The sequence below is a fragment of the Gymnodraco acuticeps genome, unplaced genomic scaffold (genome assembly GCF_902827175.1).
Source record: "Gymnodraco acuticeps unplaced genomic scaffold, fGymAcu1.1, whole genome shotgun sequence".
Lineage (NCBI taxonomy): Eukaryota > Metazoa > Chordata > Actinopteri > Perciformes > Bathydraconidae > Gymnodraco > Gymnodraco acuticeps.
The window spans coordinates 136140-149517 of NW_022991941.1; the positions used below are offsets into that span (position 1 = coordinate 136140).

The 13378-nt window shown below is 42.6% G+C and overlaps 1 protein-coding gene across 1 annotated transcript in view; it reads right to left on the bottom strand.

Annotated features, from left to right (window-relative positions):
- Positions 1-13378, bottom strand: part of ctdspla (CTD (carboxy-terminal domain, RNA polymerase II, polypeptide A) small phosphatase-like a) — a 38969-nt gene that overhangs the window by 13111 nt on the left and 12480 nt on the right. Inside the window, 1 exon segment of the mRNA XM_034200435.1 lies at positions 3264-3430. Within this exon segment, the coding sequence (XP_034056326.1) occupies positions 3264-3430 (167 nt within the window).

The following is a 13378-nucleotide window of genomic DNA, read 5'->3' on the forward strand; positions in this document are numbered from 1 at the left end:
ATAATAATACATACACCGGGGAGGGGGATGACCTGGACCTGGTCACACTGGAGAAAACACACAGAGAGAAAAGGGAGGGAAATATTGGGTGGAGAAAACAGAAAAAGGAATGAAAAAACATCTATATTCTGATCAAATGTGCAGGCAGAAAGAAAAGAGACGCAGAGGGAGAGAAAGTGAGAACGAGTTGCTGAAAAACAAACATAGCTGCCATAGTAACAAACACGGCTGGCCAGAAATCCAGAAACAGTACACTGCTGGGAGCCGGGCCAACTTCACAGTAACAAGGCTTTTTATGGAGAGGTTCGCTAGGTTCACTCTGAATTAATGGAGCTCATCTTGTGCTTGAGGAAAAGTAGAAGTACTCAGATTTTGTGCTTGAGGAAAAGTAGAAGTACTCAGATCTTGTGCTTGAGTAAAAGTAGAAGTACTCAGATTTTGTTCTTGAGTAAAAGTAGAAGTACTCAGATCTTGTGCTTGAGTAAAAGTAGAAGTACTCAGATCTTGTGCTTGAGGAAAAGTAGAAGTACTCAGATTTTTTTCTTGAGTAAGAGTAGAAGTACTCAGATTTTGTTCTTGAGTAAAAGTAGAAGTACTCAGATCTTGTGCTTGAGTAAAAGTAGAAGTACTCAGATCTTGTGCTTGAGGAAAAGTAGAAGTACTCAGATTTTGTTCTTGAGTAAAAGTAGAAGTACTCAGATCTTGTGCTTGAGTAAAAGTAGAAGTACTCAGATTTTGTTCTTGAGTAAAAGTAGAAGTACTCAGATCTTGTGCTTGAGGAAAAGTAGAAGTACTCAGATCTTGTACTTGAGTAAAAGTATAAGTACTCAGATATTGTGCTTGAGTAAAAGTAGAAGTACTCAGATCTTGTGCTTGAGGAAAAGTAGAAGTACTCAGATCTTGTACTTGAGTAAAGTAGAAGTACTCAGATCTTGTACTTGAGTAAAAGTAGAAGTACTCAGATCTTGTGCTTGAGGAAAAGTAGAAGTACTCAGATCTTGTGCTTGAGTAAAAGTATAAGTACTCAGATTTTGTTCTTGAGTAAAAGTAGAAGTACTCAGATCTTGTGCTTGAGTAAAAGTAGAAGTACTCAGATCTTGTGCTTGAGTAAAAGTAGAAGTACTCAGATTTTGTTCTTGAGTAAAAGTAGAAGTACTCAGAGCTTGTGCTTGAGTAAAAGTAGAAGTACTCAGATTTTGTGCTTGAGGAAAAGTAGAAGTACTCAGATCTTGTACTTGAGTAAAAGTATAAGTACTCAGATATTAAAGAAGTACTCAGATCTGTGCTTGAGGAAAAGTAGAAGTACTCAGATTTTGTTCTTGAGTAAAAGTAGAAGTACTCAGATCTTGTGCTTGAGTAAAAGTAGAAGTACTCAGATTTTGTTCTTGAGTAAAAGTAGAAGTACTCAGATCTTGTGCTTGAGGAAAAGTAGAAGTACTCAGATCTTGTACTTGAGTAAAAGTATAAGTACTCAGATATTGTGCTTGAGTAAAAGTAGAAGTACTCAGATCTTGTGCTTGAGGAAAAGTAGAAGTACTCAGATCTTGTACTTGAGTAAAAGTAGAAGTACTCAGATCTTGTACTTGAGTAAAAGTAGAAGTACTCAGATCTTGTGCTTGAGGAAAAGTAGAAGTACTCAGATCTTGTGCTTGAGTAAAAGTAGAAGTACTCAGATTTTGTTCTTGAGTAAAAGTAGAAGTACTCAGATCTTGTGCTTGAGTAAAAGTAGAAGTACTCAGATCTTGTGCTTGAGTAAAAGTAGAAGTACTCAGATTTTGTTCTTGAGTAAAAGTAGAAGTACTCAGATCTTGTGCTTGAGGAAAAGTAGAAGTACTCAGATCTTGTACTTGAGTAAAAGTATAAGTACTCAGATATTGTGCTTGAGTAAAAGTAGAAGTACTCAGATCTTGTGCTTGAGGAAAAGTAGAAGTACTCAGATCTTGTACTTGAGTAAAAGTAGAAGTACTCAGATCTTGTACTTGAGTAAAAGTAGAAGTACTCAGATCTTGTACTTGAGTAAAAGTAGAAGTACTCAGATCTTGTACTTGAGTAAAAGTAGAAGTACTCAGATCTTGTACTTGAGTAAAAGTAGAAGTACTCAGATCTTGTGCTTGAGTAAAAGTAGAAGTACTCAGATCTTGTGCTTGAGGAAAAGTAGAAGTACCCAGATCTTGATCTTGAGTAAAAGTAGAAGTACTCAGATCTTGTTCTTGAGTAAAAGTAGAAGTACTCAGATCTTGTACTTGAGTAAAAGTAGAAGTACTCAGATCTTGTACTTGAGTAAAAGTAGAAGTACCAGAGTGTAGGAATACTCTGTCACAGTAAAAGTCCTGTATTCAAAATGTTCCTCAATTAAAAGTAGAAAAGTATTCTCATCAAAATATAGTTAAAGTAGCGACAGTAAAAGTAGTCATTGTGCAGATTGGTCCATTTCAGAATAATATATATGATATGTTTTATAATGATTGATCATGAAAGTGTTCTCAAAGCTGGTAAAGGTGCAGCTAGTTTGAATGGCTTTGTATTCTGCAGGGTAGCTGGTGGATTTACTCCAGGTGGAACTAAAGTCTGATTTAACACTTGATTAGATTTCACATCATTCATCCAGATCTGTGAAGTAACTGAAGGTATTAAATACATGTAGGGGAGGAAAAGTACACCATTTACCTCTGAATTGTAGAGGAGTAGAAGAACGAGTTTCTCAAAATTGTACTTAAGTACAGTACTTGAGTAAATCTACTTGGTTACTTCATCCCACTGTTTACAGGTAGTGGAAATGTGCTCCATTTATAGCCCTCTGTACCTTCAGAGCGATGTGTTTGCGGAGGCTTTTGGCGCCTTTTCCCGTTTCACACATCCTCACTACACTGGTCAGAGTGTGTGTGAGGAGAGGGGGAGGCGTAGGTGCCCGGCAATCCATCCAAAACACACACACACACACATACACACACTCACAGACACAGGGCCCACTTTATGGGGGATTAAAAGCAGTACAAGTGTTGTCATGGTAAGAGCGAGTGTGTCTACAGTGTGTGTGCGTGGGCAGATATCGAAGAATGCGAGATGGGAAGCCAGCCCGTATTTTTCAAGCAGCCGATGGTAAACAAGCTCTCGGTTCATCGGGTTTGAAGCAGCTGGAAAAAATGTTGTGGAGGGAGCTCAGCCTCAGCTCTCTGGAGGAGAAAGCAAACCCCTAACAAGCTCTCAAGCAAATCACTGGATCTCTGCTGTCATAAAACATCAAGTAATACACGGCGCTTCACCTTGGGAGGACTGCCGTTCTCCTCGGGCGTCGGGGGCAAGGACAGGGTCTTGTTGTTGGAGGGTGGGGGGTCCGCGTGGTAGTCATTGTAGTTTCGGAAGCAGCAGAAGAAGGGGCTGAAGATGCTCCGGCTGCGATGCTTCTTTAGGCTGCTGTTGGACTGGGAGACTGGAAGAGATAAGGAGAAGAGAGAGTGAGGTTATCTGCATTTAGACAACGTTTCAGCAATATCAGAGAAACTTATTTCAAAGAGCCTTGTTACGCTTGTTGTGGTGTCCCCTCTCCTGTAGTGTTGTGGGTTCCTGTGCACGTACATGTTCTGCCAAGGCTAAAATGTCTCCCAATCATCAAAACGGTTTGACTTTTTAAGGTGTTAAATGCCATTAATAACACGATGTCTTGACTCGGTGCCATTTCCCTGAGAAGCTTTTACATGAATTAAAACGCTCTATGAATCACATGCCCTTCAACCTTGAAATCGTCTAGACTTTACCTTGAAGGAGATGCATGACAGAACGAGAATAATTATGCAAAAGGACAATAAAATAAACTTTACCATGCCTATTTCAAAGTCTGTGTAATGTCCGATGCTCCGTGTGACGGCTCGTTGTGTTTCACACGCATCATCGCATCACGGTGACAGAAAGCGGCTGAGACGCACAGTTTGTGCTGCAACACAGCGATGGAGCGCAGGGACAAAAATAGCCTTCACCAGAGGCCTGTGGGAAGCCAGGCCGCTTAATTAACGTCAAGAGTAATATCAAATATGGGAGAGAAAGCGGCAGGAAATATGTCAAAGAGAACAATTATTTCAAATGAAATGCAAATTAGAACCTATATTCACATGTTTGGGAATACTGCTGCAAAGCTCTGAGGCACACACACACACACACACACACACACACACACACACACACACACACACACACACACACACACACACACACACACACACACACACACACACACACACACACACACACACACACACACACACACACACACACACACACACACACACACACACACACACACACACACACACACACACACACACACACACACACACACACACACACACACACACACACACACACACTGTATAGGTCCCTGGTTACATCATGCCTCCTTCACTGTCTCTGAAGCCCATGGCCTACTTTCCTGCTGGCGGAGCAGAAACCATCCGGCTCAAAGGGTCTGCTGTTATATATTTTCTATCATGGATTCTAATTTAAATGTTCTGTCTGGATACAAATAGAAATGTGGGCACAAAGGCTGAAATCAGACATATCCCGAGGTGTTCCTGGAGTGGAAATCCTGCCACTTCAATTGCTTGAAAGGTGAGTTCTCAGCATGGAGATCCCAAATATGTGCAGGACTTTGAAGTCTGTCCACAGGCTGACTGCAGAATCATCTTCTTGTTTTTTTTGGTGTCCCTCTTGCTGGCGTCTTGTTAACGTGGTCATGCAGCCGTGTGACACAGTTAGCCACGCTGAGACTTCAGATCCTGAAACTTTCCTCGGGCGTCTCCGGCTGGATCTGACAGACCGTGGTGGTTCGACTTCTTTCTTCTCTCAGGTCTTTGTAGTCCACAGCCCGAGCAGCTTGGGTAAACAACCGCTGCTATAGGTTCTGAACACACTGCCTGTCTGAGAGAGGATTGAAGGAGATGTGCTGCTCTGTGGACTCGATGCACTCACTGTTACATATGTTTATTACTTAGGAGTATATTAGAAAGTGGTACCAAGAATGTACATTTTGTCCACCAAAGATTGGGTAACAGCAAAGATGTCTGAGACTCAAAGATATTTGGTTTTAGTGATTGCATAATTTCCAGTTTGGAGGGACCCTCGCTCACTCTCCTTAAACTTTCCTCAAACTCTTTGATGTCATGCTCTGCTCCTCCATTTTGAGACCATCTACATTTTCCCGCCCTGGTCCGCTAACTCCGAATGAAAGCAGGTGGGAGAGCTGGAGCGGAACCGAGGGGGGAGAGAGAGTCGATGGGTGGGAGAGTTACTGTGCCGAGACAGCCTATACTTGGGTCTGATTCTTACTCCACCCCCCCCTGCACCACCACCCAAACAGAGCCTTCCTTTCTCCCCACAACACAAACAACATCGCCACACACACACACACACACACACACACACACACACACACACACACACACACACACACACACACACACACACACACACACACACACACACACACACACACACACACACACACACACACACACACACACACACACACACACACACACACACACACACACACACACACACACACACACACACACACACACACACACACACACACACACACACACACACACACACACACACACCACACACACACACACACACACACACACACACACACACACACACACACACACACACACACACACACACACACACACACACACACACACAAATAAAATCCCAAATTGCAAGGGTTGCTGAATAACACGTTTTATTTATACATGGGATAACTACAATAGGGCTGCAACAAACGACTAATTTGATAATCGATTAATCTATCGATTAATGAAACGATTAATCGACTATTCCAGGGGTGGCCAACCAGTCAGAGGTTAAGAGCCACATTTTTTCTATGTTACTGCAAAGAGCCACATCAAACACACAGGCACTGATACCGCTTGTTTCCGTTTTTTTGTTTTCTGGAGACAAGATTTCAACCACGTCACTGATGCATTTTTGTGGCATTGGGATATATATTTTTTAAATCCTCTGGAGCAGAGAGAGGAGCTGTGGATTATTGTTATTGATTAATGCATCAGTGTTTCTTAGGGTCAAAAACACTAAATTCACAACTTAAAATGAAAGCGTTTAGTTTATTTAATAAAAGAGCACATGTTCAATGTGAAAAGTGACAGTAGTTATAGATTATTTGCAATTTGGTGCTATATATATTTTAAAAAAAAGATTATATATATTTTTTAAACACCTTGAATTTCAGGGGGGGGGCGGGGCTCCGTTGGCGGGGCGCAGCGCCCCTCCAAAACAATGGTAGGGGAAACACTGGATAGTGTTTAATCAACGATAGGTTTCCCCCCCTCAAAGGTGATTGGTTCACTGCATCGCAGGTATTATTGTGATTGGCTCTTGGGCCACATCAAAACGTAGGGAGAGCCGGGACGAAAGTAACGGAGCGATTTTATCCGAGCCCAAACAACTTTGACCGGCCAAATTACGTTAATACTTAACAGACCTACTAAATATCAGGTTTAACTGTCAGGAGTAGCTAGTGTTGTCACGATACCAACATTTTGGTTTCGATACCAAGTCAAGAATTGCGATTCCGATTATTTTTCGATACTTTTCTTAAAAAACAGTCTTAAATGTAATTATTGTGCTTTATTTCACACCAGAACCAGAACCATAACACAAACTTTTAAACAATGAGAACAATAAATTAAATAAATGACAAGATTTCCTATTAAATACAATTAATACATTTCTTACAGACAGGCCTCGTGGTGTCCGTAGGCTTGCCCTCACTGTCAGAGATATCGCTCAAATACTTCCAAATTTCGCTTCTGGCGTCTTTTTTGTCAACAAGCCGAGGCACAGCGGCAGCTGCACTCCCACTGGCAGCCATGCTTCTCGTTTTCTCACATGCTCTGGCAGCTAGCGCGTGCACGAGAAAGGGGAGGGACTTAGAGCGTGCTTGAGAGGGGCGGGACTTAGAGCGTGCTTGAGAGGGGAGGGACTTAGAACGTGCTTGAGAGGGGCGGGACTGCAGGCACGGCTGCAGTGCAGGGAGTGGAAGCAGAGCGCTGAACACACACGGCTCTTATTAAAACGGCGCTTTCTCACCGGAGTACTTTCCCCCGTCATTCTTAAAGTACCGATACTAATGAAACGGAGGAATCGTAACGTTTTTAACGACAGGGTATCGCGGTATACCTTTCAAGTATCGGTACACCGTGCAACACTAGTCAGGAGTCAGTGTCTCTCCCCCAAACTCACACATATACAATTCGATATGAACTGAAGAGCCGCATGAAACTAGGCAAAGAGCCGCATGCGGCTCGAGAGCCGCGGGTTGGCCACCCCTGGACTATTCGGACTATTACTGTATGCCTTGCACAATTTCTCAAACGCTCTTATTTAGCCATCAACTTTTAGATTTAGCTTGAGGTTGTTTTAGGCATGTGGAAACTAACAAGACAATAAAGATGAATACTTGATTCAAAAATACATATATTATTAAATTAACTTAACAAATTGTTTACAAAATTAACATTGCTTTTTATTTAAATTAAATAAATAATATTTCACATCAAAAGAAACAACAATGTTTTAACAAATCGTATTAAATAATCTGATGACAGAATAGCTGAAACTTTAACAAAATAACTAACTCAGTTTCCTCTAATCATTAACCCATGTTTGTATCATTGAGTTAACTCTGTGTGTTGCTGCTAGCATAACACCTGACGTGGAAACGTTCCTCGTGGATGGGGGGGGGGTTACAGAGCTACTAGAAAGACAGTCGAACCCGGTGCATTCCTCCGTCTGAATTTGGTGCACTTTTGTTAAATGTTTAGACAAATTGCTCGTGTTACCGCCCTTACATGCTAAACACTCTTGGCAAGGAGCATTGTCCACCTCAAGACGGGTAACATTTAACCACACCTTGGAGCGCTTCTCTCCGCCATCTCCTCCGTGTGTTGCTGCATGGAGCAGCCGCGTGTGTGTAAACTGCCCCGCCCCCTCGCGCACAGACGGGGGAGAGATCTCGTCTCGATTGGAAAGATCAAAAATACACCGAACATAGACGCATTTGTTTTGTCTTTTTGCATGTTAGAAACGAGTTGGCGACACTAAGACTGCGAGATAATGTTTGTGTAGCAATAATACATGACCTTTCTCTTTCTCAACTCGGAGGGAAGTCGCTGTCATATGCCTTGTGAACACTCCGATAATGCCTCCACGTTACCTTTCTTTGGCAGAGCGAGGCTTGCTTTACAAATAAGGCAAATAATCTTTGAATGTGACATCACAAAATATTCTTCCTCCCATTATGGGTGGAAGTGGTTTGTCTTTAGCTTCTTGCACAACTCATTTTGTTGTTTGTCTCTTGTTTGTCTGTTTAACTTAATTTGAGTTTTCCCGGCACTTGACTGATTTTGTATCGCTTTGCATTCTGGGTTAACAGATTGGAAAGTGATAGGTCGCTTTTTCTTTCAATCAAGTAAACTCCTGAATTAAGTGGCAGGGAGGCCAAGGGAGGAGGGATCAAAATCTGTTTTGTCTATTTTAACGGAGCTGGATTTTTTTTGTTTATGAATGACTCGCGATCTACCAGCATTGCCCCCGCGGTCGACGTACTGGGCACCTCTGATGTACAGTGATCAACAAACTGCATACTTCACACACAAACTTTTTTTTCCTTCAACGTCCTTGCTCAGGAATGCGAATGGAGTCGGCTCGCCTTGCATAGTAATGCTCTGAGAATAACGGCCCAGAGGTTAGAGTGCACCGAATCCAAGAGGCTGCACGGTCTGTCAAATAACTAAAACACCCAGGAATTAACTGAGGCTTTAATTAGGGATCAAACACACTGATATCAAAGCAGCGTGTTGCATGCAGGCTTGGGGAGTAACGGATTACGTAATCAGGATACATATTGCATTGTTGGTGTATAGGCTACTGCCTGACTATGCTTCATGAAAGGCAGGTTTGATACTCAGATTAGATTACAGGTAACTTGTAATTCTAACGGAACACATTTTCCTCACAGCCCTGGTTGCATGCGAGTGGTTTTATGTAACAAAAGCTCCGATATGAGGCCGAGCTGCAGCCTCCTCAGAGCAGGTGCAGAATCCTTTCCCCTCTGAATACACTTCATTTGATCAGCATATTCCCTTGATGCGAGAGCTGCAAAAAGACGTCCCTTTATGGCCTGCTGAGCGTTAGGTAATAGTGATACAGTAGGCTCTCTCTCTGAGTCACATGTTCAACCACTAACACGGCCGGAAGAGGGAGAAAACGCAGGAAACTCTCGGCATTCCTGACAGGAAGAGATTATCACCCCGTGACCCACAGCGTGGACTAATGCCAGGCTCCGAGAGGGAATATGATCCCCCGGCTTAGCTCAAGACTCTGGAGGTGGCCTCCCTTTACTGTAGCTGTAAAAACACATCAAGTCAAAAGACAACATGCCACGTTTAAAATACAACCAGAGGTTTAGGTTTAGCTGCTGGATGAAGGCTGCGAGGTTTATATCAAGACATTTGTCCCTCTGCAGCCAGAAGTAAGGCAGCAGAGCAAACAAGCAAAGGTTCATCAGGTTTATATATCTGGATAACATTTTTTATAGTTTTAAACATCATTTATTTGATATGTCGGTCGGCACGTCAATGGACCTCGTAACATTTATTGAAGCCTGGAAGTGAATAAAGGAGTCCAATAGAGGTGTTTTATTTTAACCCTGCAATGATGTTATTAAATTGTCTTTTAGGGGGCAGTGGTGGCGAAGTCGATAGGGACTTAGCTTGGCAACTGGAAGGTCACCAGTTCAAGTCCCGGCAAGACCAAGCGCTACCGAGGTGTCCCTGAGCAAGGCACCGTTCCCTACACTGCTCCCCGGATAACACTAGGATGGGTCAAATGCAGAGAAACAATTTCCCCACGGGGATTAATAAAGTATATCAAATATCAAAAAATGTATATACTTTAACTATTGCAGTCTTATACAAAATGTCATTTTGTTCTGCTGATTTGATGTGGCACCTTTGGCTTCATGGTTGTATGAAAGGCACTCATAAATAAAGGTAAGCTGTGTGCACAATAATATCGTAATAATAATGTATTTGTATTGGTAGTGCCTGCACTCCAGCAGGTTGACCAGCCAGGCAGGTAATGTGTGCAGTACCCGGGGGGCATGAAGGTGAACGTGAGAACAGTCCATGAGAAGGAGCATTTTAAATAATTCAGATGGAAAACAGCCTGGTTTAAAATGGCACAGCCGGGTACTTAACATACACCGAAAATAAAACAGCCGGGAGCCGAAGGGATTTCCATCTCTGTTTCAGCGGAGAAAAACAAGCTTCCTGACATGTGATGATAGTAAGAAGACACCAGCAGTGACAAATTACCCGTCATCACCTCAAGCAGTGGGCAGGGTGTTTAGATAATCTTTCCGATCACTGAGATTTTGATGTGGGGTTTTGCATTAAAAAGTGGAAGCAGCAGTCTATGGCTCTGGCTTGGGGAGTAAGGGATAACATGTTTACCCATTAGCCCATTATTGTACTCAGAAACACCGACAGGTACTACACTATGAGCCTGAAGCCTGCAGAACAAGCAGTGGGGAGCTCTGTGTCAGCAGAATAACACTGTGTTAGGAATCTCTGCAGTATTACCTCCAACTGTGAAGAAGCTAAGAATAGAAAACCCTTCTTAATTGAATGCATCTAAATTACTACATCCACTCTTCTCTTGACCATTTTTTAAATTATCTCTTTGTTGTTTTACATGTAGGAAAATGTGTGTCATCTTCAAAGGGATAGTTCTGTTTGATTAAAGTCTAAATATAGCAAATGTCAGTCTAGTGGTCTATCACTTCTATCTCAACTATTAGATTGATTGCTTAACGAAGATGGTTAACTCGTAAACAAAGCATTGTAAGTACTATTATTATAGGCATGTCAGCATATCCTTACGGAGTTATTTAGTCTTCTAGTTTTACAATTAATCATTTGTTTAGTACTGTATGTAAAATAACTACTGAGAGAGAAAGCAGCCAAATCAGCCTTTCAGTGCCATCCCAACACACAGATTGATTGTTTCCACCCGAGAGAGAGAGAGAGAGAGAGAGAGAGAGAGAGAGAGAGAGAGAGAGAGAGAGAGAGAGAGAGAGGAGAGAGAGAGAGAGTAATTACAACAGCCTGGCATCCAAAACAATATTTACACCAAAGAGCAGCTGCTTCACAATACACTGTGACATGTGCACACACACACACACACACACACACACACACACACACACACACACACACACACACACACACACACACACACACACACACACACACACACACACACACACACACACACACCACACAACACACACACACACACACACACACACACACACACACACACAAGTGTCAGCACATCTGATGCTACCTTACTCCACTCAGGTGTGTGTGTGTGTGTGGTCACTGTACCGAGCTCTTCGGTGGCTTATATGTGAGGCAATAATAGCCCAGTATGATAAAATAAACTCCCATTAAGCCTCCTCACTCCCCCACACAGACAGCTGAGGCCGGGGTGCCCATTACAGGCTGTGGAGGCCAGGTACACACGGTCCCAGCTGATGACCCTCCGATGCCCCTCTGGCTTTATTTCCCTACTTATCCAGGATGATATATATATATATATATATTTATATGCATCACACATGAGTTTATGTAACTGACATTCACTCAGAAGACTCGGTGAAGACAGCAGAGAGCGTTAAGAGCAAACTCAAGACCTATCTCTTTAAATGTGGCTTTTAACTGAATTGTATTTTATCCCTATTTTATAAATGTGTTTGTATTAAGTGTTATTTTTAATCACAAAGCTATGTGTTACTCTGGTTCTTACCTGGGAAGGGGGAGATGGTTTGTGAAGCACTTTGAGTAACCTTTGTGTACATAAATAAAGTTTGATTTGATTTGCTGAGATTGATAAACCACTCGTTTGGCATCCATGTTGAACTGCAGGGTATTAAATATCTGACACAGAGAAGTGGGGGCCCTGCTTCAGTTTCACAGAGATGTGGGCGCCTGCCTGCACCCCCCCGGGGAGGAAGAGGACTGCTGCCTCTTGAGCGCTCGGCATAATGAAGGAGATGACAAGCGCTGGGGAATTAACCCACTGAGAGCTCCGGGAGAAATAATGAGGACTGTTCTGAGGAGTTACGCAACCGGCAGCAATACAGCCCACGTTGTTTGGGGCTGCGGCAGTTTTTTTATTAATATATCTTTTTTTATACGCTCATCTACAACTGTGCCCTGAATGCCAGAGGCTCAGTGGCTGATGGGAAACCCTCTTTGCCTGTTGGTTGTAAAAACGCTAATGTCAGATGAAATGAAAGGCCTGTCTTCAGGCTTCTCTTGAATATAGACGTGCCCCAGAGATGCTGTGGGAAAATTGATGTTGAAAGTCGATCCAATGAGGAGTAAGAGTGGAATTTAAAGGAGAACTCCAAGAATTTAGTCTTTATTTCAATCAAATTCAGGAACTTACAAGGGACAGATAAGATTGAATTGTCAAAAGTGAAGCAGACGAGGGGTGTTTCTCAATGTCGAGGAAGGATGCTCCAGAGCCACTATTTCAAGCATACCACATCATCGAGTGCCGCCGAAGGACTGTTCCAATGTCCAGCATACTTGGAATTCTACCGAGGCCGGCTTCCTTCGTAACGAGAAATTTCAAGGCTGCACATGTGTAGAGTCCGCGGTCTTAAAATCCCCACAATGCTTTGCGCACGGACCAATTTCCAAATCTTTGGCGGAAATCGCGCTCCATTTAAGGCGGGGCCTGACGCACACCTGCACTCCTGTTAGCCTGTGCCACAATTCTTCGTTTTCCGAGGCTAGGAAGGATTATTGCCTCGCTTCTGAAGCAAGTGACTCGGAAGACATGTGCTACCAAGCAAGCGTCCTCGACATTGAGAAACACCCGAGGTCTAACGTAGGGCAAAAAAACACAGGATCCTACATTTCCCACAATGCAATCAAGAGAATACAGGCTCAAACCCCTGTGATCCCTCCAGATGGAGTTTCTGAAAATGAAAGCATAATATGGACCCTTCAAAAAACTACAAAAAACCCTGATGACATCAACATATTGTATCATATTTCAGACTCTGTTTTCACTGCAATTCCCCTTTAAGTTTAATTGTCAAATAGGGAAGCACCAAAACGTAGCAGGCAACAAAACAACACATTGTTTTTTTGTTTTTCTTCATCAGATTCATTAAAACGCTCACTATGAATGGAAAGGAAGCTGACAAGTAGGTCATGTATTTTTGTGTATGTATGTATGTGTGTGTGTGTGTATTGCTGCTTCAGTTTCCCATGCCTCT